Here is a 23,581-nt window from a genome sequence, read left to right on the forward strand (position 1 = left end):
CTGTGCAAGTTCAGAGCAGCATAGTAGGCTTACGTCTGTGCACTGGAACTAAAAAGTGGTTTAATAAAAAAATAGAGCTTTAAAAGTACCTAAACAACATGACAGAGTTTGTGGCTCTGAAATATCTAACACATTTAAGAACTGCATTTTCCAGGAAATATTTCAGTTAGAGGACTTCAGGAAAATTATTTTTCAAAGTGTGAAGTAATTCACATACATGCAGTAACAATGCATGAGAAAGGCAGGAATATTTTTGAGTATGCACTTGAGTTTGAAAGATTGTCATTCCAGTGTATTACAGTCCATTTTGCACATTACAGTTCTGTCTTAGCAAAAGCACAGTTGCAGCAGCATACATTCATCTTTATGTTGGAGATTCAGACAAAAATATTATTCTCAAGTACATCTCAAAAACTAAGGAGTGGATTTGGGAGTGTTTCTGAACTAAGACTAATTCTGACTCTGCAGAATGCCAGATCCACACAGTATCACTAAAACACCTGGAGATTTCAGTAGGAATTCTTGCATGTTGCATGTATTTTATTCTGTTTTGTTATTTTTGGCTGACTTGGTATCTCAGATTGCTTTAAGAAAATCCATTTTCCTAATGCTTTTGGAGACAATTTATACTCTCATCTCTATCCTCTTGCCTTTCTGCACCTGGTTTAATCTCAAATGGCTATTCAGTTTTAAAAAGCACCTAAAATAATGCCATTTCAAGTTCAGTAGTACAGAGTTTTCAAACTAGTTGCATCTTTCCTCTTCAGTATGTGCTTGCCAGACATATTCTTTAATTCCATTCAGCAATACAATACAGATTTATTTTTTCCTGTCACAGGTGTCAGTGGACAAGCAGTCCACTGAGATGTCAGTACCTGTAGCTCAGATGTCTTTCTTGCAAAGTTCCTTAAGAAAGGTAGTTCTGTATCTGCAGTGGACACTCTGATGTCAGTTTTCAAGCGCTGATTTCCTTGGCTTAAAATTTTCCCTTCGGAGGTGCTTTAATTCTCTCAGTTCTTGTGGGTGTAAGCTCTGGTCAACACCAGGTGTTAGCTTATAATTTAAAGGAGATTGAATATAACCATTTCTGTAGAGACAAACCCGCTTGCAGAACTCAAAGGTGCTAAACATAACACCGAAGTATGGCACAATCTGATAAAAAAGCAATATAAGAAAAAAAAAAATTAGACTCACTGGCAGCATCCAAAGCTTAGATGTTTTAAAAAAAGGGAACTTCTAGGACTTCAGATCTCATCTAATAATAGATCTTGTCCTCATTTATATAAAATCAGTCTCATCTCAAGCTATGCTGGCAGCTGCAGTGTGCTAAAAGTAGGAGTTTATTGTTGTTACATAACTAATTTTAGCAATATTGTGAGGAGGAAGAAGGTCTATGCTACCCAATAGATTACCAGAACTTGTCAAATACCCAAGCACATCCTAAGCAATCTCAGCAAATCCTGGCAGGAAATGTGGAATTTATTCTACATACACTGGAGTGACTCCACCATTTTCTTCTTTTGCCCCATGCAGAACCAGCAGCTCCAGAGCCACTGGCTTTGTATCAGCCAAGGTAAGGCAGTCACAGGCAGGCCATCACAATCAATCCTACTGTCACTCAATTAGCACTCATTAGCTGACCTGTAGCACTCCATGTAGGTAATCCTCATCACAGCACTATAAAACGTATTTATGTAAATTAAATTACCTTCTGTTTAAGCTACCATGCTTTATTTCATGCTTTCAATTTAGCAAAGGCTGCAGTAACTGATACACATGCATCAAATAGCTGGCTGAAAGCACTGCTTTGGACTTCTGGCCAAGTAGCTTATACAAGCACACTTTTTTTTACAGCTCACTACAACATGTCAAATGACTGAAGCTCAGGTCAGAAGGACAACTTGTTTAGCTGTCCTAAGTGGATTGCTTGCAATCCCCCATCCACTCCACACCTTATTGTGCTAGGAGCACCCACTTCTTCAAAGATGTTGAAATGAACTTTCAAGTGGTGACATCTAGAAGCCAAGCTTGGATTTGGGGAAATACAACCAAACCAAGTTCCAAGGCTGGTTTATAACCTGTCTTGTCACTGATTCTGTCATCTATAAGCTACTAAGTACAAAGGTATGTAACAAGTTTTCTATCCCCAGCTGCCCAAAACTCTCTTGATTCCTTCAGGATAGTATTTGACTGGGATGAAAGCAAAATCTCACCCTGAGCAGACTGGGTGTGAGTCCTCTCCAAAGTCCAAGCACACCTTTGTTCTTCACAGTTTGCCGGAAGCAGTCAGCCATGCCAGTGAAATGGACATCAACTCCTCCACAGTGGGGAAGCCAAGGACTCTGGGCCTGTCAAGAGACACCCAGAAGGATTTAGAACAAGCAGAGAAAACCAAAGTAATTAATTATTTTCTCCATCCTGCTATATAAGGAACAGTCAACACCAGGTTTCAACAGACAGATATGGATTCCTCCCAAAAGTATCTAATTTGCATTAAAATTTAAATTAAAAAGGGAAAGAACTCACTCTTTGATAGGTATGACAGTGAACAGTAATTTCACACAGTGCCTCCTTTTGTACCATGTCACTACTAGAAATAAATCCCACTCTTTTGAGGACAAACCATCTGAACCAGAGCCACATATCCTATTGGCCCCATGCCAGCTGCTCAGGTCCAGGTAGAGATATTTCACACTCCTGGCAGTGGAACACTATGAGAGGGAAGGCTGGAGCCACACTGCCTTCCTGTATCTCTGATCAAACCAGCTGACTTGTCTCTGGCTGCTGAGGCTGTGTCTGCACTGCTGTGACAAGCAGGAGCTGTACTACAGGCTGAGGAGCAGCAGCCCAGCAGAAATGGAAGGATGGAGATTTCATCCAGGCTGTTTGGGCTCACCAAGGGCTGCAGGTGAGCAGTTGGTGCCCATGCTCCCACATCAATGTGTTCAGTTGATAGGGACTAGCTAAAGTTACCTGGGGAGAATCCTGTTGGCTGGCAGCTGAACTTCCAACTGCACTACAGTGTCTGTTCACATGGAAGAAGTGTAGTTGGTCATTTTTAACAGCTAAATCCTTTCCTCATTAATCTCCTACTGCGTTAGCACAGACAGGATAACCTGACCTTGAATAATCCCATCCTCATCCATCTGTGCACATGCAACCATGGATTTATTTTGCATTGACAAATTAGGGTTTCACTCAAACACATGGCAAGTGACACTTAAGTGTCAGGGCCCCAGGACATAGATTGATGCCTTGCAAACTGATCATCCTAAGGCAGAACTTTGATAAAAATGGGGCTTGTACAGTTAATTGATGGATGAATATGGGTATCGTGATCCCCACATTGATCTGAAACACCACATAGTGCAGCAATTTTTCACCCCTTCTCTAGACTAGCCTGTAGCTTCTCAGAGCTGCTAAGCCTATGACAAGCCTCATCAACTGACAAGTGGTGATGAGATTTTCTAGGTGCCTTAGCTATAGCATTTCAAGTACTTGGCAACTGAGATCCTGGAAAGGCAAATAGATCAAAACTCACACTCTATGTATATAAGAGAAATTGCTAATCAAATAGTGATGGGCAAGTCTACTGTTAAAATTTAAAGGCTGAAAAAAAAACCCCTGACAATCCCCCAGACTGAGGGCATGTCTTCTTTGTCAATCCCCCAGACTGAGGGCATGTCTTTCATGTCTAAAAAAAACACACATCATAATTTTTTCTCTTTTTTTTTCTGCCTGATTGAAATGCATGTGAAATACCTCTTATGGCAGGTAACAGGTAAAAACCTGCACGAAGACTTTCATGTCTCTACTGCCGAAGATGCTGAGTGCTCAAACTAAGACTTTAGAAACCAGTTCCATAAGAATGGTGATATTAGCACCAGCAATGCTTAGAAGAAAACTAAAATTATTAAAGTATCCCTAAAAATGCAACAGCAGTCATAGGAGAACTGGATTCAAAACCCTTTTCTGCTTTCTCGACTGTCAGTCAGGTTCCACAAGTTTTTTGGTTTTTTTTTTGTAAATGAAATTATAAGCAGCCAAGCAGTAAAGACAGACAGGTTTCTGAAATGTTTCAAGAACACAAGAATGCTATTAACATGTGATTCCCTTCCTTTTTCAGTCCCTTTGTGGTAGGCACAATTTAACTGTGTGAGTTTGACTTAATCCCCTTCATTACTGTACACACTGCAAAGGCACAGATCAAAGGTTTGATTACAGTGCTCCTGCCTATAACACCAAAAGAAGTGACAAGCACAGGGCAGGTTTCAGTAACAGAGTAAACACCTCCAAAAGGCAGTTTAAAATGAACAGGTAAGTCAAGCCTCTAGATTTCCAATCTGCCTATAGACACTGACCTTTTAAGAGATTTACTGAAATTATTTATAGCACCATTCCCCATAGATAGAGCTGTTTCTAAGATTTCAGTCTGTGAAATAAAGTCTGTGCTGTCAGCCTTTCTGCTTTACAGGAGCTGTATGCTTCTAGGACCCTACACACAGTAATTAAATAACAATTGCTCACAGAATCTCAGAATCACCTACTGCAAGAGGAAAACTAAAAACTGTGTTGTAGTTAAAACTTCAGTATTTTGGAACATAGCTAAATGAAGTTAAAATGCAGTAAGAAAAGAATAATACTGCAAATGTGTTTCACTTGGCACTGTTGTTCATGAAAAAAAGTGGCTGTGGGTTTTGGTGGTCCTTTATCTAAGCATGTCTACCACACTGCAACCCTCACAACCACCCTATGGCACCAGAGCCAGAAAATGGAAGGAACAAAACAGATCAAACTGGTTTTTCTACTTCTTTTGCAGAAACCTACCATGACATACAAATCAAGTAGCTAATCTCTTCCCCAAAAGGTCAGGTTTATGACAGAGAATTTCATGCACCTCAAAGCAGCTGGAATTCCTTGCTTTTGACACCCCCTGACACTATGGGCTGTTACATGGAAACCTGTTTCTTTTGAAGACTTCCTTCCTCCCAGCTGTAGCTGTCTGAAACTGCAGGAGGCTGGGGATACAGCTCCCTGTGCTGGTAACAGAGAGCCAAGGTGTTACTCCTAGTAGTAGCAGGGCTAAGTTGCTTCTCTTTTTACCTCTGATGGACAGTGGGCTCTCTAAATGATTAAAACACATCAAATGCAGAATTGCCTCCACCTGATCTCTCACAAACACAGTATTTTTACATCCAGAGCCCACCAAGTTGAATCTGTCACTGCAACACTTCCACTGTTCTACTGCAACACTAAACCCAAGAGAGACGTACCAAAAAATGCCCAACTACCTGCACACAATATTCTTTTAAAAGAAACAAAATATTTAAATAAGGGTGCAGTGTCATGACTGCAGGTTAATTGTTATAGGTAATTGTTACCTGAAGACTCTTCAGACACCATCTCTCCAATTGTCTGCATTACGAGGTGACTGCCAGAACAACATAATCCCATTTTGGGAATTGATCTCACAGACCTTTTCAATGACCTCCCTCAGCCCCTCTCCTGTGCAGATAAAAACTTTTCACTTGCTTTTTGGGACACTTTAGTTTGCAATTATTTGTATTCACATGTATCAGAGACTATGAATTCATGTATTTAACTCATGTACTTCCCCCCTTTTCCCTGTTCATAAAGTTTGTTGGTATATATTTACCTTTACATATATTAGTTTACATATATACATTTATTACTATACATATATATATACACCTTTACATATTTTACTTTACATATATTTACTATTTATTTTTGAGTAGGCATTACTCTTGGCACAGAATATGGAAGATAACTGACAGTGAATAGCTGTCATCAGTGGTATGCTACCCTGATGGTGGATAGAGAAAAACTTCTTGTTATTTACATATTTTCAACAGATTCAGGTGTCCTACATTTCTGATCACTGGTACAAGATCAAAAGTACAGGAAGACAATTTACACACAGCTCAAGAGTTCACACTCTTAATCTGGAAGCTAAAAAAAGAAATCTCTGCAGTCTGGGTTAATAAGGGCACATGCAACAGGCAAGTGTAGCTGTAGTTCAAAGGAAACTGAAGGTCAAGGATTGCAGTTTTCATTCAAGTTAATGCCACTCCAGTCTGCAGAAATTTCATTCAAGTGAAGACTGGATGCTTGAAAGAGTGTTTCATTCCACTATAATGAAAAAAATAATGTGTATATATGTGTTAATATTTTGGGGGAAAAGGCATCCTCTTGGGCTTAATCAATTCTTCCTCCTAAAGGTCAGCCTTACTCAGCAGTCATTCCCTGTCAGTGGTTTAGTAATGCTGCCTTACCCCTGGTTAAAGTCCACCCCAAGGTATTCAGGCCCAGAGGAAGGTAAACCACGGCAAGCTATCAGGATATCAGTTCAGGGCAGCACAGCACAGCTGACCTCCAGCGTCCTACGCTCCAGGAACACCTTGTCCCTTCCTTTGTAACCTGAACTGGGAACAAATCATGCCTTTCTGGGAAGAATGGCAGCAAGTGAGCAGAACAGCTTCATGCCTGGTCAACAGCTTGACTCTTTGCTTTAAATATATATCACCAGGCCTGTGGCACCCTGAGGCTCCACAGTTTGTGGCAGAATTCCTCCTCTGTTGCTGAGCCTAAGCTTCCTCTGCTTTAACACCTGCTGTGTGAAGAAGTCTTTATAGGAGAATATAGAAGTCTTTTCCCTCAAGGCAGTGCAAACCCCTTGCATGGGCAGCTCTGGGTGGCTTCCAAACGCCTCATGATGGTTCAGCTTCTGACCTACAAATGGGTGCATCATTTTCATGCACATTAACACTAATTTATTTAATGGTGCAAACCCCTAGGCAGACTGGCTTGGTCCCACACTTCACACAGTGGATGGCAATGCCAGTTCCTGCATCTCCTGCTGCCTATCCAGGAACTGAGGAGAAAACTAATTTTTAACAGGACTGGGGCTTTTCATAGGTCATACTTTCATTTGCCTTATGTGGATGAGGTAAGAATTTACACAAAATCAAAATAAATCACCTATAAAAGAATCACAGAATGAACTAGGTTGGAAAAGACCTTTTGAGATCAGCAAGTCCAACCTATGATCTAATACCTCCTCATCAACTAAACCACGGCACCAAGTGCCACACCCAGTCTTTTTTTAAAGATATCCAGGGACAGTGACTCCACCACCTCCCTGGGCAGATGATTCCATATCCCAATCACTCTTTCAGTGAAGAGATTTTTTTCTGACATCTAGCCTAAATTTCCCATGGCAGAGGGGAAAGTTTCAGTCTCAAGACTGTGTCCTCTCATTCTGTCAGTTGTTGCCTGTGAGAAGAGACTGACCCCCATCTGACTACAGGCACCCTTCAGGGAGTTGTAGAGACTGATGAGGTCATCTCAGAGTCTCCTTTTTCCCAGGCTGAACAACCCCAGCTCCCTCAGCCATTCCTCACAGGGCTTGTGTTCCAAGCCCCTCACCAGCCTTGTTGCCCTCCTCTGGATGTCTTTGAGGATCTCAAGATCCTTCCCAAACTGAGGGGCCCAGAACTGGACACAGTACTCAAGGTGTGGCCTCACCAGTGCTGAGTACAGGGCCAGGATGACCTCCCTGGCTCTGCTGGCCACACTACTCCTGATACAGGCCAGGATGTCACTGGCCCTCTTGGCCACCTGGGCACACTGCTGGCTCATGTTCAGTCGACCAGTCTCCCCAGGTCCCTTTCTGCCTGGGCACTGTGCAGCCACTCTGTCCCCTGAGCACCTGTAGCACTGCAGGGGGTCGTTGTGGCCATCAAGAGAGCGTTGATCAAGTTCTAGCTCCTGTTAATGGAGTGTTTTCCATAATTAGTCACCTCACATGTCACAGGTAGATCACTGTAAGCACAGACAAATGGATACAAGGCTGTCCTGGATAACTGATGCAAAAGTACCCACGTTGGGGGTAACAGTAATAGCTGTACCTCCAGAGACATTATTGCATTAAGGTTATGTCAGTAATAGCTGTGTGTGAGCAGCAGCAAACCCAGCCTGTGTCAGGTCCTGTCTGCTGGGTGAGCTTATGGAGTTTAAAAAGGTGGGCTGAGTTAACCCATCTGATCTGTCCCAAAGCAGATTAAAGAGCTCTCACTCACACCACACTGATGACAAAGCTGAGGCACTGTAAGAGGCTGGCAGATATGATCAACTGGCATTACCAAATCTCAGTTTGGGGGCATGGTGGCCACTTTAGTGTCTGGGGAGATCATTTGGAGAGAATTGCATTCTGCCATCCCTCAGACTTCCTGCACTTCAAACAGGTGCAATGTGTTCTCCTGCTTTTCTTCAGCAGACCACTGTGTTGCAGCGCAAAGCTAATCTGCCTCAAGGTATTACATAATTATCACACCACAGTTTCTTGGATGAACAGGTTTAGACTCAAGGCAGACCTCACAGTTAAAGCAGCCCAGTCCTGCTTCCAATTCTTGATCTACAATTTCTTCCTCTTATCCAGTTTTCCAACTAACACTGTTCAGTGTTCCAACTTGCCAGACAGTCAGTCCTCCTGCTTTTCTCCTGTGGAAGTCTGGGGATCTAAGAGAAATACTTCTGAGATTTGTTCAGATTCATAAAAGCTGATCTATGCTGTTACAGAAGGCAAAGCTTACATTATGCTCCATAGCTTTTTCAAACAGTGTCTCAACCATTTGCCAGACCAAATACTTCCCTAAGCAGCAGACAGGCCTTCTGCAATAACTTCAGAAAGTGGTATAAAATATCTTTGTAACAACATCAATGAAACAATGAAAATTGCAGGTAGTTCAAAGTATTCAGATATAGTAAAAAAGGAAATAAGGGATTTTCCTTAGACCCAGACTCATTCAAAGTAATATTTCCCTGCTAAAGGTAGAAAAAAAAATGAAAAAGAAAAAAGTGTTCTTGTATGCAAGTCTGCAAGGTAAAAAGGGCAGTACTTGAATATGGCTTAGAAGCTGGATTTACTATATTGTGAGGTAAGGAAGAAAAGCCAAGAATAACAGTCAGAATGATATAAAGATCAGTTAGATTTTGTTCAGAAATTGAAACATCATAAAAGTAAGTCAGGAAAACACTTACTGTAGAACATAACCCTCTCTTTCATTAATCCCATTCTACAGATGCACAATAAAAGCCGTATTTCCATGCTGAAACATGCATACAGTACCTCTGAATTCTCTAACATGCCAATCAGGAGCAAAGTGAAAAAGGGAAGACAAAGGAATAAAATTAGGATAAGCACAATATAGAGGACTCAAATATTCAGTAAGACTCACTCATATTAATTAACATTTCTTTTAAGAAAAACATTCAAGTATAATATAGCAAACACAGCATCTTTAAAAAAACCAAAACTTGATAAAGCTAATTCTAACAGCAAAGGTGGAAGAAGCCATGGTTACAGAACAAATCTGACATCATAAAGCATCACCAAAACACAATTCTTCCTCAGAAGAGCTGAGATAGTAGGAGCTGACAGTCAGCTCCTACTCCCACAGCTGTCAGTGACAGAAGCAGCCAACGTCAGAAGTGTAGGATTCAGATATGTAAATTAAGAAAGGAGGAAGCAAAATTATTACAACGGAGATCAAAAATAGCACCTTATCCTTATGAATTCTCCCATAGCAGAATTCATTTCTTAGTCTATGCAAAAAATTCAAGCATTGTCCAGATGAGGAGATGAATGGAGCTAACTCTTCTACACCTGCCTAGCACATCAGGTAAAGATCTGAACGGTCCTGGTCTCATGCTTGCACTCTACCCCAGAATCAATGGAGACAACCTTCTGTCCTAGTTTCTCAGTTTTTGAAGCTCCTGAGATTGTCTTACAACTCCCTGGCTCCCCGTCACCAGCAGCTTCACTGGAAATCTTCTTTAGCAACATCCTCCCTCCATTTGTCAGAATGGTGGAACAAAAGGGAGGGAAAAAGGATCTGATACTGACTTCCACTGTGTGCTGGGTTCCTCTTCATACACCATAAACCATACAGCATTCACTGCTTCAAAAGAAGCCCAGCACTTCTCCATGTGCACTGCAGAGCACACACGAGGCTCAGAGGTAGCTGAAAGCTTTGGTAGCCCCCTCCTCCTATCAGCCAGAAAGCTGAATCACTAAATAGAGGCTGCTCAGAATAAGATGTCTGAGAAAAAGATCAGAAGTATCTGCTCCCCTATTTTCTACAGTCTTGAAGTTCTTTATTCTCTCCTTTCTAGGTCCATCCCTTTTCATGATACTTTTCCTGGTGCTGTACTAGGCAATTCTCTCTTCTGACCAGCACCCTACAAACTGCACAGACCAGCAAGCACAAAGCAGAGCTGATCTCTGCAGAGCTGGGCCATACCCTGGTGCTAATTGGATAATCCAAACTTCTTGGATAACCTCGCAGGAGTTCCAGTCCACTCTTGGTATCAACATGGGCTGCAATTTTCAACAACAGGTCTCTTTTCTGGACAACTCTACATGAATTAACTAATTTCCAGTACCCAACAAATTTCACACCTGGGGAGCTTGCTCTTTTGAAATATCTTTGCCTTTTCCCATGCCTTCAGAATAAATCACTGAACAGGAGGTGTTTCTCTAAGGTCAGAGAATCACTATTCGGTGTTGCAATGCACTTATGAGGAAAACCCTCTCTGCTGATGAGCCTTTTGTTTTCATGCAAAGTATTTTTAGCCTCTCCAAGTCCTACGTATTTAGGCAATAAATCCAGTTTCCGTATTGCTGGAAGTGCCAAGCAGATGATTAAGCTCCCCTCGGTGGAAGAGCACGGCCTAGTGGCAAGAAAATTAAACGAGGGCCTGTCCCACTTCTTCACATGCCTGTCACGACACAGCCCGACACAACACATCGCACCAGTTACAGCCAAAACCTGCTTTTGAACTGATTACAAAAGCTGAATGTTCAAGTAACTGTTGCATTGACAGAAAATATTAAAAGCGAAACAGCACAGCAAATGCCTTTATTTTCTTTTATTCTTCAGGGCAACAGCGTTGCTGTAAGCCTAAGGATTTAAAGTAAAAGAAGGCTTGTAAGGAGTATTTGCTTTTCTTAGACCCACTGGTATAGCTGGAAAAAACGATCAAGTTTTCATGCTCAGAATCTTTCTTGTCTGAAATATTTCATAAGATGAAAGTGCTCAGTTTAAACCTTGACTTCTGAACACATCAGCTACATGAGCTGGTGTGATAAAAGCCCCTTACTCCTCCTGCTGAGGTTCTCTGCTACAAGATGGAGTGAAGGTAGTGAAAGCTTCCGTGACAGCATCTGCACCCTGAAAAGGGGAACGGGGGGAGCAGGAGAGGGAAATGCAGAGTTTCACTGACCTTCTGCTACCTTGTGACTTGCCAACCAGGCTACCACTTGATGAAGGGGGCAAGGACCTATATAAGGCTGCCACAATTAGTGACCATTTTTCTAATAAGATCACAAGCTTCCCATAAATCTGCATTCCCAGGAACTAGGCTGAAAACCCAAACTCATATGCCCCTGCCAGAGAATGACCACATGATGAAAGCTATTCACTGTCTCTCTACTGATGAAGGTCTAATGAAAAGTCATCATCAGCAAGTGAATTATGTCAGTGAGATGGAAGCTGTGGCATAGTGGTTGTTTTGTGGGGTTTGGGTCTTTTTTAGATGACTATGGTTAAAGTTCTAGAGAAAAGATCAGGAAGATACAGTAACTCTTGTTTTGCTGATGCTCCAGGAAAACAGCAGCACCTGCAGCTGGTAAGTCACTTGTTAACCAGAGGAGTCAGAAATAAGAACAAGGATAATGATCCTTCAGACTTAATACTGAGCAAGTTTGTTTTGTGGTGAGGCATAAATGGCAGACACACAGGCTCTGAAAATCACATGGATCTCATTCATCCTGCCTACCACCAAGTGGACTGAATTTCTTCAGCTGGCTAACTTTCAGTCTGTATTTCACTGAAGGCTTGCCAATTCTGAATTTTGACAATTTGATGGAACTGCTATGGAAAAGGAAAGATATAAAGCTACAGAGATGGAGTCTGAGAGCATACACATATCCCATGATAGTACTTGAACTCACATTTAAGGTATAACAGCCCATTTGAAGCAATGATTTCCAGAGTTTAAAAAAAAATACAACAAACAAACAAAAACCCTCTAACAAGTAAAAAACCCAACAAAACCAAAACCAAAGTCTCTGTAGCCTACTGGTAATGGAAATAAAGTGGCACCCATGATCACCTGGCTAGTCTTGTCCCAAGCTCTTCCACCAAGCACCTATGACAAAGAACTGGTAACATGAATATTCTGTACCTGCATCTTCCTCTTGACAGTTTCAAAGGGGAAAGAAAGTGTCTGTGCCACAGCAGCTGCTACACAGCCATTTACAAAGTTCTGAAGAGGAGTGAAACGAACTATGGGTTCTTGCCAGATTGTGTCCAGACTGGTGTAAACAAAGAATGAGCCTGCAGAAAATGGAACAGCACCTAGAAAGCAAACCAGACAGGATTATATCAACGCACTGCACACTAAAAGAGGAGAGCTGCCCATCACATAACTAGAAAGATGGGAGGAGCTGCTGCCAATTTACACCTCACATTCCACAAACCCAATCCAGATTTTGAAGAACTTTACTCTTTAGTCCCTGGTTTACCACCAAACACCCATATTGTACCATCTAGATGTGCTGATAGGGGCATAAATTTACCTATTAAAATGTGCACGTTGTCAGAATTATTAACTCCTATAGTCTCATGACAGGTCAGGTGTTTCTCCAGGTTCTCTCCTGTGACAAGCTCTTCCTCAGTCCAACCCAACCCTAGCAGTTGAACAGAGTGAACAGAGCTATGTCTTCAGTCAGGCTGATGAGGGATACTTCTGGCCTCTTTGGCTTGTTTCATGCTCTCATCAGTTTTATAAGGGGATTATACATTTATTATTATTGTTATTACACATTTTATATAATGTCACATTATATAAAAACATGGACTCAGTTAAATGGCATTTTTAAAGGCTATGCAGAGTAAATAGATAATTAAAAATTAATTTCAAGTAAAGAGAGAATATAATTTATCTTCATTCTTCACACCTACTGTACACGAGAGCTCACTGGTTTCACTGAACAGCTCAGGAGACACTCTCACACTTGACAGGAATTACAAGCACTGTGTGTGTGTGTGTGTGTGTGTGTATAAATGTGTTTTAAGAGTTTAACGGTGAAAATTGTGCATCCAAACACAATATGATCATCCATAAAAGAAGGAAAAGAGTACTTTGCTGAACACAACCATACATAAAATGCTACACACTTGATCCTAATCTGAAGTAATAAAGCTGCAGCAGAGGTTAGCAGTGTTGCAGTGCCTTGCAAATCTCCACATCTTCTACAAGAAAACATTCCTGTTTGCTTTTGAAATCAAGTGAGCAAGTGAACACACTGCACAGCTGCAACAAAAACCAGGCAGTGAGGTTTCACTTCCACCCCAGTGTTGTTTTACCTAATATTGCTGGTGAAACACCTCGGTAGAGCGCACAGAGCCCCTCTTGGTGATAGATCTTGTGAAAGGCGTGAAGGATGCCTTGGTAGGACGGCTCCAGCCGGTTCTGCACGATGAGCCGAGTTTTAACCACGTCGCTGGGGTACGTCACGGTGGTGGCCACCATGCCAGCCAGGCTGCCTGCCATGATGGCTCTCCAGCGGGAAATATGGCCCAGCTCATCTATGAAAAGGGTAACAAATCTAAAGCAAACACATAAAAGAAGTACTATTAATGATACTATGAAAAAAACACATGAAAAATTAAGGCAGATGATTCTTGATGCAAATGTTCTCCTGTCCACAAGCCACTTCAGCAGCAGGAACTGAAATTTCAGCATGTGATTCATCCAAGATCTTATTACACGTAACATCACACAAGCATCCACCTACAGGATGAAAATCTTTCTTTTGTATTTCCATATACAGGATGAAAACCGCCATGATTCAAAACACATCTGCAAGAAATTATCTGATCATCAGTTAAAGGCATTGGTCCAACCTGCCAGTTAAGGTTATCATGTAAGAGGAAATACGTAGCTAATGACATCACAGGCCTTCTGAGAGCAAATGAACCTTCTTCTGTTACTTATCTTGGGACAGGAAGGTTCCCAGGGACACACCTCTAGAGAAGACTTTTGTCCAGGCACTCTTATGCTCAGGAGTTTAAGTCTCAATTGGAAAATTTGAAATCGAAGCACAGTTTTAAAAGCTACACACGAGTCATACATTGAAAGACTTTTCTATGACAGGAAACTCCTACATCAGGCAGCAATGTCCTCAAGAAGCAAGTAAAAACACCAGAGTTTCAGCTGGAGGTAAAGAAATATATTATTCTATTTTGGTAGTATTACCTAAAACATCTACTAAACAGCACATCTACATTTAATCTGCATGGTGTAGAGCAAAACAATGTGCAAATTTTTACAAGTCACTGCTCGCTCAGTCAATGTTTCTTCATTTGCATGTGCATTTCCTACTGCATGACAAACCCCTGCATCTACTTGTCTCAAGCCCTGGGAGTGCCCAGGGCAGAAAGTCCAGCCAAGCAGAAGCAAAAGGGCATAAACTTTTTTTCCTATGTGTCTTATGCAGTTCCTAAACCCACACAGCCTATTTTTCCTGCATGTGGACAAATGCATGGGGAAGGTGGTGGGGTGTCTCTAGGCACTACCTGATAACATTTAAAACTGCCATGGAAAGACAAGAGGCTGTGCAGAGTAATTGCTGGGGGAGCTGACTGTGCTCAGTCCTGCTCCCCCTGGGACTGCTTACCTAAGCTGCCCTGCAACATTTCTCTTTTTGTGTTTCTTGCCTTTATGTACACCATTCTCCCAGTAGAAAGGACTTTCCAAAACCCCAAAATAGCATATCAGAACTAAGCATGGGCACCTTGTATTTAATTTCCTGGTAGCCTAATTCCACCCATAATTCAGAACACCCTGTACAAACTAAACACAAAATTTAGCTTTGCAAAAGGAATACACTGTTTCAAGTTGAACAAACAATGAAGTTATTTTGCTCAAAATCAACTGCTGTATGTTGGTGCAACACACTGCCTTTTCTGTGAACTTTAAATCACATTTAAATTACTGTTTGTACCTTCCCACTCACATTATCTTGCTCTTTGTTTGACCACTGAGTCTATTATGACACAAAAACTGCCCAGTTTAGGGTCACTTCCTTTGTGGTCTCCTGAAGGGTCTAGGCAGTAATGGGCAGATGACTTGCTGGGACAGATGAGTGACAAACCCAGCAGGTTGGCAGCACCAGCTGTGCTGCTGCCCAGAACAGAACAACTCAGCACCCAGCTGAGTGCAAATGTCATGTGCTACCATGAACAGCTGACTGCAATAAAAAAATAAAAAAAAAACCAAGAAGCCCAGCCCCCAGAGTGGCAAAACATTCTGGTGTGTGCAAACAGTCAGGCACTCCCTAGAAAGGCTGAGAGATACTGGCAGCAGAAGGGAATCCTAGGAAACAGCACGGCTGGCAGAGCTCCATCAGCACTGCTCCATGTTCATCCTGCTGCAGGCCTATCAGCACTTACCTTAGTTTAATATCTGTGTGTTATCAAAAACAAGGTCTTAGAACAAACAACGTCACATATCAACGTCAGAAACTATCAAATTTGCTTAACAACTCCTGCATGATAGGGTAAAAATATCTGACTTGTAATTTTGTTATTTTCTTTGATACAGACAACATAAATACTTGAGAGTGAACAAATTAATTAAAGAAATTGTTTGCAAAGAACAGATGTGACAGCCACACCTGCAGGTTGCACTGTAACTTCATTTCTAAATGAATCGGACCGAAAGAATTTTAACAGACCATCAACCCTTCATCATGTGAAGAATACCTATGATTTTAGAAGCAATTGCTGGCATATCCCCAGGCCCTAACAATCGCTAGGCGTTGAACAAATTAGGTAAATAAAATCACAAGCAAGGGTCCGGATCTTTGGGGAGAAGGGGCGCACACCCAGCAGAGACAGAGCCATCAGACTAAACCCGGCACTCTCCCTCCGCTCCCCCCGCTGTCACGGCCGGTGCGGGAGCGCCGCTCCCCGGAGCCCCCGGAGCCCCGCGCGGGCCGGTCGCTTACCGGCGGGAGGCGGCGAGCTGCAGGGCGCTGTAGGGGCAGAGGCGCAGGCAGGCCGTGAGGTTCCCCTTCCAGAGGGCCCGCACGCCCTCGGTGCGGCACAGGCAGCGCCCGCCGTCGCGCAGCCCCCGCCGGCAGTGCCAGGTGCCCACCTGCGCCAGCACCGTCAGCAGCTCCAGCGGCGCCGTCAGGCTGAGGCTCAGCGCGCCCGCCAGCCCGGCGCAGCCCAGGCGCTGCAGGGCGGTGACCCGGCCGTCCCGGTGCAGGGTGGCCATGGCCCCGCCGTCCCGCCGGAGCGGAACGGAGCGCACGGAGCGGCCCGGCCCGGCCCGGCCCGGCCCGGAGCGGCCACAGCGGGGCGGCGCCGCCCGCCTCCGCCGCCGGGGGGCGCTGTGGCGCGGGGCTCCGCGCGCCCCGGGTGCGCGCTGCGGAGGCGGAAGGAAAACCCGGAGCGGAGCGAAGCGGAGCGGAGCGGCGCTGCCCGGACGGTGCCCCTAGCCCTGCTCGCCCCTGAATTCATGGATTATTACATTGCTGCCACTAATGTAGCTGGAAAAAAGCGCCCTCGCAACAGGGACCCCGCTGCCCTCAGGAAACACCCTCTCTCCTTACAATTAGACGTGTTTCCACAGGGAGCGAATGCACACCTTTCTCCTTACAATTAAATGTATTTCCACAGGAGCGAACGCGGCAACGGCACGACTACACAAAAACAACGAGTTCTGCTCCTGAAGCACTCTGTGTTGATGCTGGAACTGAGTAACTGAGTGATCATCATTAATAAGATTTACGAGGTCAATTATTTCAGGTTTTCTTGACGCGTTGCCAGAGGGCGAAAAAAAAGGCACAGGGAGGGGAGAGACGAAAGTGGAAAGGAGATACAAGCTGAGACCAGAATCTGTGGGGTGAGGAGATAACAGCCAGTACGGAGGTAGTAGCAGAGATTTGCTCCAAAACAGGATGTTCTGTTTCTTGTAACAAAACCCCCGAAACAAACAAACCAAAATAAAACAAAAACCCTCCCCCCCCCCAAAAAAAAAAAAAAAAGAACCCAAACAAAACCGCAAACCAACAAAAAGAACCAACTGAAAAATTCTGGTCAAACTGAAAGCTATGTTCAGTATCTTCTTACAGTGCATCCAGCAGAACAGTGTCAGATGACTCAGTCTGCATTCTCTGGCAAGAATGCTATGCTGCTGATCCAATGGACTATTCCTAGATCAATAAAAGAGCTAAAAGACATCTCTCTAGAATTACATCTCTCTCCAGGAACTCAGCTACTTATGGTATTGTATTTTCTTGGTGAGAAGAAGGCATTTAACCATCAAGGAGGAGAAAAACAACAATAAATGGGTGTAACTTGCTATACATGATTAGTGCTTGGAAACAGAAGATTTCAAATGTTACTTCAAGACTTCAAAGAAAAGGCTGATATTTCTTCCAGGGTTTTTCTTTTGTTGCTCATCTGCACAAGACAAGCCTCAACTTAAGATTCTTACTGCTTTTTCCATACAGTCTTCCCATTTCCATTACTCATTTTGGGGCAAGTTTTTCCATACTTGTTCTGGCTGATAAAATGAATCACCAGTTGACCTCAGCCTCCTGCAGCAATCCGTGGAGAAGGAGGTGGTTGGTGTGAGTCTGTTATTTTTTCTCCTTTGTAAGGGGACCTGCCAAAATAAAACCAGTCATATACTGAAAAAATTGATATGTTCAAGGTCAGGTTGGATAGAGCTTTGATCAGCCTGATTTAGTGGAAAGTGTCTGTGGCCATGGCAGGAGGGTTGGAACTAGATGATCTTTAAGGTAGTTTCTTTCTTTCCTTTCCTTCTTTCCCTCTAAGCAAAATCACCTACTACAATACATACAAGCAATGTTGTATCATTGTTATTTATGAAAAAAAAGAAACTGTGTAAGTTTTCTTACTATCCCTTGGAACAGGTTTCATTTTTCTATTTCAAAGTTAAATACAACTCTGAGGTTTAGGTTTTCCTACAGACTGTACAACCTAGATGTAGTGGATCCATACGTATATTCTCAATCAGGAAAGTTATCCTAGCTTTTAAATTGCTTAAGCAGTATGTAACATTCAGATATAATTCCTGGAATGACATTACCAAGCCACAAGCAGAAACATAGCCAAGAGTATTCCTTTTATGTATTTAAACAAGCTTTTATGTATTTAAACAAGCTTCATGTTCAGAGTTTCTTCCAACCATCTTCCTCCCCAGCCTAATCCTGAAGCTTCCAGAGAAGTTTGTCTATGTGCCCTGGTTGCCAGGCTTTAAAGCAAACTCATTTGGTTGTGATGCTGCTCTGGCATTCCCTGACTCCTTTCCCAGGAACTCTCCACACTGCTCCAGCTCTGTGCTCGATCCCAGCAGGCAGGATATTCCACAATGGCAAAAGACCACAGTTAACAGTGGCTTGCTCCCTGAAATACAGAATATAAAATAGATTCTATTGACATATAATTTGCTTAATTACAGGCAAGGAACAGGTTTCCTACATCCAGGGGGCACATTCTCAGATCCTGAAAGAAATAGCTTTGTATGGCTACATTAAACCTTTTATTCAAGAGCTAAAACACTGAAGTTTCTCAGCTTGCAGGTTTGGAAAAGCAGTAGGGGAATACAATGCCTCTGCTGCTGCAAAGTGATCTTAAATGCCAGTTTGCCTGTTTGGGTTTGGAAAAATTATGCAGAAGGAAAAAAAATCACATAACTTAGAGTATATTGTAAATTTGTACTACCAAAGCACAATTTTATCTTTTAAGATAAAAAACTCCTCAAACAAATGTCAGCATAGAAGCTGAAGCACAAGATGCAGCAACTGTGGAGAAGGCATCCAGACCAGAACAACAACTAGTAGGTAAACATAGTATCTTTGTCTTATCCATTGGTACAGTGAGAAAACACAGACATGCTTTTAGGCACACGAAATTGTAACAGAAGTACACTCCCACAGTAAATATACGTGTACCCATTGGTCTCAGGTTGTGATTGCATACATAGCAATTGGACCATTGCAGAGTGGAAATGGTTGGTACAGCCCCTCTGCCTGCAGCCCCTAGGCCCGTGTGTATCCCACAATCACCGCCCACCCTAGTCACAACTGTATTGATCCAGAAGAGGTAAAAGGTCTGTTTTGAACAAGGTGGATGAAGGACATAAAAGGTGTGTGTATATGTATATGTATATGTATATGTATATGTATATGTATATGTATATGTATATGTATATGTATATGTATATGTATATAAAAAAGGTTGTACAATTGCAGACAAAAACCCAAGCTGAAATCTGAGGGAGTATTTGAAAAAAATGGCTGGCCTACCTTGAATCCCCTCGGGGATGCTAAATTCAGAGCTACCAAGGAAGTGGGGACGGTACCATCAGCAGCACATGGGCGAGCGCTGCACCATTGGGAGCCGACAGCCGTACCGTGCAGAGACAGCGCTTTCCCAGCAGGAAAACACCAACAAGCCAGTGCTAAACCAGGGGAAGTCTGGCATAAATCCTACCTACCACTCGTGAACTACCTTTGTTACAGGACAAAGGGAAATACAGTTTTGCACCACAACCAAGCCTTTGCTCTGCCTGAGCGAGGCAGCTCCGAGGAGTAACTTTTTCTCTTTGGCTCATTTTTAATACAATGCACACACACGATGCCCACAGACCGAGGATGCCGGCTGCAGCCGAGGCCGTGCCGGTCAGAGGCGAAGGGCCGGGCAGGAAGAGCAGCCCCTGGCACCTCCTGGCACTCCCTTCGTGAATCGCTCCTCCAGAGCCCCCGCGAAGCCCCACCGAGCGCACGGCGGGCGGGCACGGCCGCGCTGCGGAGCGGGCGGGCGGAGCGGAGCGGAGGAGCCGCGCCCCGGGGGCGGGCCCGTGGGCGAGCCGCGCTCCGCCCCGGGTGGCGGCCGCAGGGCTGGCGGTGCCGCGGCGGCCGGAGGGTAAGGGCGGCCGGCCCGGGGAGCGGGCGCGGGGCGCTGCCGGCGGAGGGCGCTCCGGGCCCGAGTGGGGCGAGCCGGGCCGCGGTGCTCGCTCCGCCAGGGAAAGTTGTCGCGGCTGCTGGGGCGGTTCCCGGCGGCTCCTCTGGGGCTGCCCGGAGCCCGCAGGCCTGCCGGGACGGGCGGGTCGACCCTCCCTCTGCTCCGGCGCTGGGTGGGCGGCGGCGGACCGGGCCGGAGGAGCCCGGACCGTGCGGAGGGCGCGGCGGGCCTGGGCCAGGGGGTTCGCGGCGCGGGGCTGGTCCGGCCCGGCTCGGCTCGGCCCGGCCCGGCCCGGCTGCTGCGGCGCTTGGGCAGCCCGAGCTGGGTCCGCACCTGCCCGGGGCTCGCAGCCGGGGCGGGGCAGCGGGGCCCCGGGTCGCGGTTCCGCGGCTCCCGCTGAAGGCGCCGAGGGCTGGGCCCTGCCCGCCGGGTGCCCTCGGCCGGCGCTGCCGGAGCTCGGGGCACCGCGGCCTTCAGTGGCTCCATCCATTGGGCTGGGGGTTTGTTTTATCCTCACCTCAGCGTGGAGCACAGCGGTGCTGGGAGTGTTGGCTTCAAAACGCTCCTTTATTGCAGTGTTCGTGAGAGCAGCGGCACTTTAGATCATCGCTCCTTTTCAGTTAATTTTGCATAGAGTGGGCTGCATAAACTCATTTGTTAAAAATCAGTTTAAAGCTCTGCTTTAAACTTCCCCGAATGACTTTCTGGTAAGTGCTTGTCATAGAATCGCTAGGGTTGGAAAAGCCCTCTAAGATCACAGAGTCTAACCTGTAACATTTGTCGTGTTTATTGCTAAACAATACCCCCAAGTGCCATAGCCACAAACCACTTGAAGGCTCCCAGGGATGGTGTTCACAGCCTCTTCCAGTGCCTGATCATCATTTCAGTGGAGAAGTTTTTCCCAATATCCAATCTAAACCTCCTCTGATGTAATGTGAGGCTATGTCCTCTCACATTACTTGAGAGAGGTGACCTACCCCCACCTGGATCCAGCCTCCTTTCAGGTGGTTGTAGAGAGACATAAGGCTAAGGCCCTGAGCCTCTTTTTCTCCAGGCTAAACAGCTTCAGTGTTTTTCCCCTGCATGATGAACTCTGCTGCTGGGGATCAATACATACAGGTGCCACATTACATTAGCTCATAGTGCTCCTACATACCTCTGCAGAATTAAAATTTTTCCTCTGCCTTGAGCTTGCCTTCACTTCTCCTGGTGAGACAGCTCAGGAGCTACACTATCCATGAGAGCATGAAAAGTAACCTAGGAAAATATGATTTTTTTTTCTCTTCAAGATAACCCTTTATCCTGACCTGGTTGATGGTATGGTCTCTGTTGTGATGGCCCAGGGCCTGGCATGAGTGACCAGCTGGGAAACTGGGGATGGTAAGAGCTGTTCGAGCTAGCAGTACAGTGAGAAAATGTGAGGGGTGCCTTTGGAACAATTATTCCCACTACTTGCAAGTTGCTCAAATGGACTATGTGAGTGTTTCAGGTTAGATATTGCCAGGTTGTTAATTTCTCCCAGAAGTGTAAGTTTGTTTTAAAGGACGAACTTAGGTGACACAATTTAGGGTGTTTTAAGCTAAGGACAGTTCAGCCTTCAGTTATTGTAGTAAATCCTAGTGAAGGGTAGATGTGTTCCAAAAGTTTTTACCATGGCCAAAAGGAAATAACAATTTGATAAAGGGGTTGAAAGTCAAATTCCTTGTGATTTGTCAGTTGCAGCAGTTAAGGTAGTGGCTTATTGATATGTCAGGGTTGATTCCAAAAGGCGATACTGCTGAACAGCAATTCAGTGGATCAGCCAGTAAATAATTCTGTGCCTTGCTCACAGTTATGTAGAGAGAAATAAATTTCTGAAGCTTGAAGAGCTCTTGGCTATGAGCACAAGTGGGGAAGAGCGAGGGTAATGGTGTGCACTAGCAAACCACTGTAGCTTACTCAGCTCTATGAAGAGAGTTAAGTGCTTTTAGGTGATTTATTGCAGTAGTAGGAAGATGGCTACAGCTGTGATGGTGTAAGGATATAAGTAAAAAAGATTTGCAAGAGGAAGATAATATATCAGTTGGTTTAATAGAAGATGTACTTGCAGAACTCAACAAGATTTTTTGTACACCAGGTGGTCTGTAGGTTTGACATTCATATCTCTGCAGGGTGTAACAACAGAGTCCTGGAGGTTTTAACCTGCTGCACCACAAATCTTAGTGGGGTAGCAGAAGTTTGGTTGGCACTAACTTGTTGGAAAGCTTTTTATCTTAATGCACAGTGGGCAGAAAGGACTCTAGAGATTACTCACTGCTTCAGTTTTGTAGCAAGTGCTTTGTGTATCTGCTTTGCTTACATGAGACACTGAAGGTGTGTCTGTGTACATACACAGCTGTGTGCAGAGATTGATCCTGAGAGATTCAGCCTTGCCTGACAAACTTACAGTTAATTCTGAGTGCATTTGGCTGCAGTTCCCTAAGAGGAGTGATTCAGTGCTGCAGTCTGTGCTATAGCTGCTGCTTCCAGAGATTCCTGGTTATTTTATGTTAATGTTAATTGCACTAGCTCTTTCTCCAGTGCAAACGTGGGGTTTTTTCTTCATCGTTCTCAAAAAAGTGTAGTCACTCTCTTTTATCAAACAGTTTCTGTTCTTGTCTTCCCTTGTAAATTCCCATGCTGAAAGGAAACAGGAATTTTTCAAGTAATAACAGTATTAAAAACTGCTGTGAAAACCATCTTACAAACTTTTTTGTCGTGTTTCTTCAGTGGAAGCTTTTATGTGGCACTCTTGCAGTTCTCTTTGTATATGTATCTTTTTTCCTCCATTTGATTTAGTCTGTATTTATATTAAAATGGTGTCTATAAAATAAAGAAAAATAAAGCATATGGACAGCATTAAAATATACTAGGCTTTACTTGTAACTAGGTGCTGAGCTTTTGTGGAAGAAACTGGCACATATGGTGGTTTGCCAACTTCTGTTTATTTTCCCTTGAATTTAGGCCTGAAAAGTCCTTGATAACCAGGGGAAGCCTCTCTGCAAACTTTTTGTACAATTAACCACGTGAGGGGCAAATAAACCCAGTGTGACTATTCTGTTTGTACTAGATGTAGGTATACTGATATATGGAGTTCAGGTATCTGAACTTAACTCTTTTAATTAAAACCCAGCCTTATACTGTTTAGATTTCCTGGAAAATTTCTCTGGTAAGCTAAAAATTGTCAATATTTTCAGTGTAGTTGGCACTGAAACTCGGAGATGCTCTCAGGAACTGATGAGACTCTGAAAGATACTTAGTTTCTTATTGTTAAATATAACGTAGATGTAGCAGCTGCCTGGTGATTATTGGCTAGAAAAAGGTACTTATTCTCTTCTCTGCACCTTTTTGTTTAAGTATGTTGAGAGATGAATCCTCGTGAATGATGGTGTGATGAAGTGTTATGCCTAGTGTGGCATTATAAAAGAAAATGCAACCTGCAAGCTTAATTTCAGCAGCCTATTGATTTACCT

The 23,581-nt window shown here is 43.9% G+C and overlaps 1 protein-coding gene across 1 annotated transcript; it reads right to left on the reverse strand.

Annotated features, from left to right (window-relative positions):
• Nucleotides 1-786: 786 nt before the first annotated feature.
• SLC25A43 (solute carrier family 25 member 43) lies at nucleotides 787-16,469 on the reverse strand. Its single transcript, XM_084213165.1, has 5 exons — nucleotides 16,100-16,469; nucleotides 13,455-13,696; nucleotides 12,271-12,443; nucleotides 2,214-2,348; nucleotides 787-1,152 (listed from the first exon to the last, which is right to left on the reverse strand). The coding sequence occupies exons 1-5, from the start codon at nucleotides 16,369-16,371 to the stop codon at nucleotides 949-951; spliced, it is 1,026 nt and encodes a 341-aa protein (XP_084069291.1). The 5' UTR covers nucleotides 16,372-16,469; the 3' UTR covers nucleotides 787-948.
• Nucleotides 16,470-23,581: the final 7,112 nt, after the last annotated feature.

Source organism: Fringilla coelebs, assembly GCF_963513975.1.
Source record: "Fringilla coelebs genome assembly, chromosome: 11".
Lineage (NCBI taxonomy): Eukaryota > Metazoa > Chordata > Aves > Passeriformes > Fringillidae > Fringilla > Fringilla coelebs.

Coding starts and splice junctions, on each gene's coding strand:
- SLC25A43 (XM_084213165.1), bottom strand. CDS start 16,371: ATGGCCACCCTGCACCGGGACGGCCGGGTCACCGCCCTGCAGCGCCTG. Junction 13,697..16,099: donor CAGCTCGCCGCCTCCCGCCG/GTAAGCGACCGG, acceptor TGTTTGCTTTAG/ATTTGTTACCCTTTTCATAG. Junction 2,349..12,270: donor CTGTCAAGAGGAAGATGCAG/GTACAGAATATT, acceptor GTCTCTTGACAG/GCCCAGAGTCCTTGGCTTCC.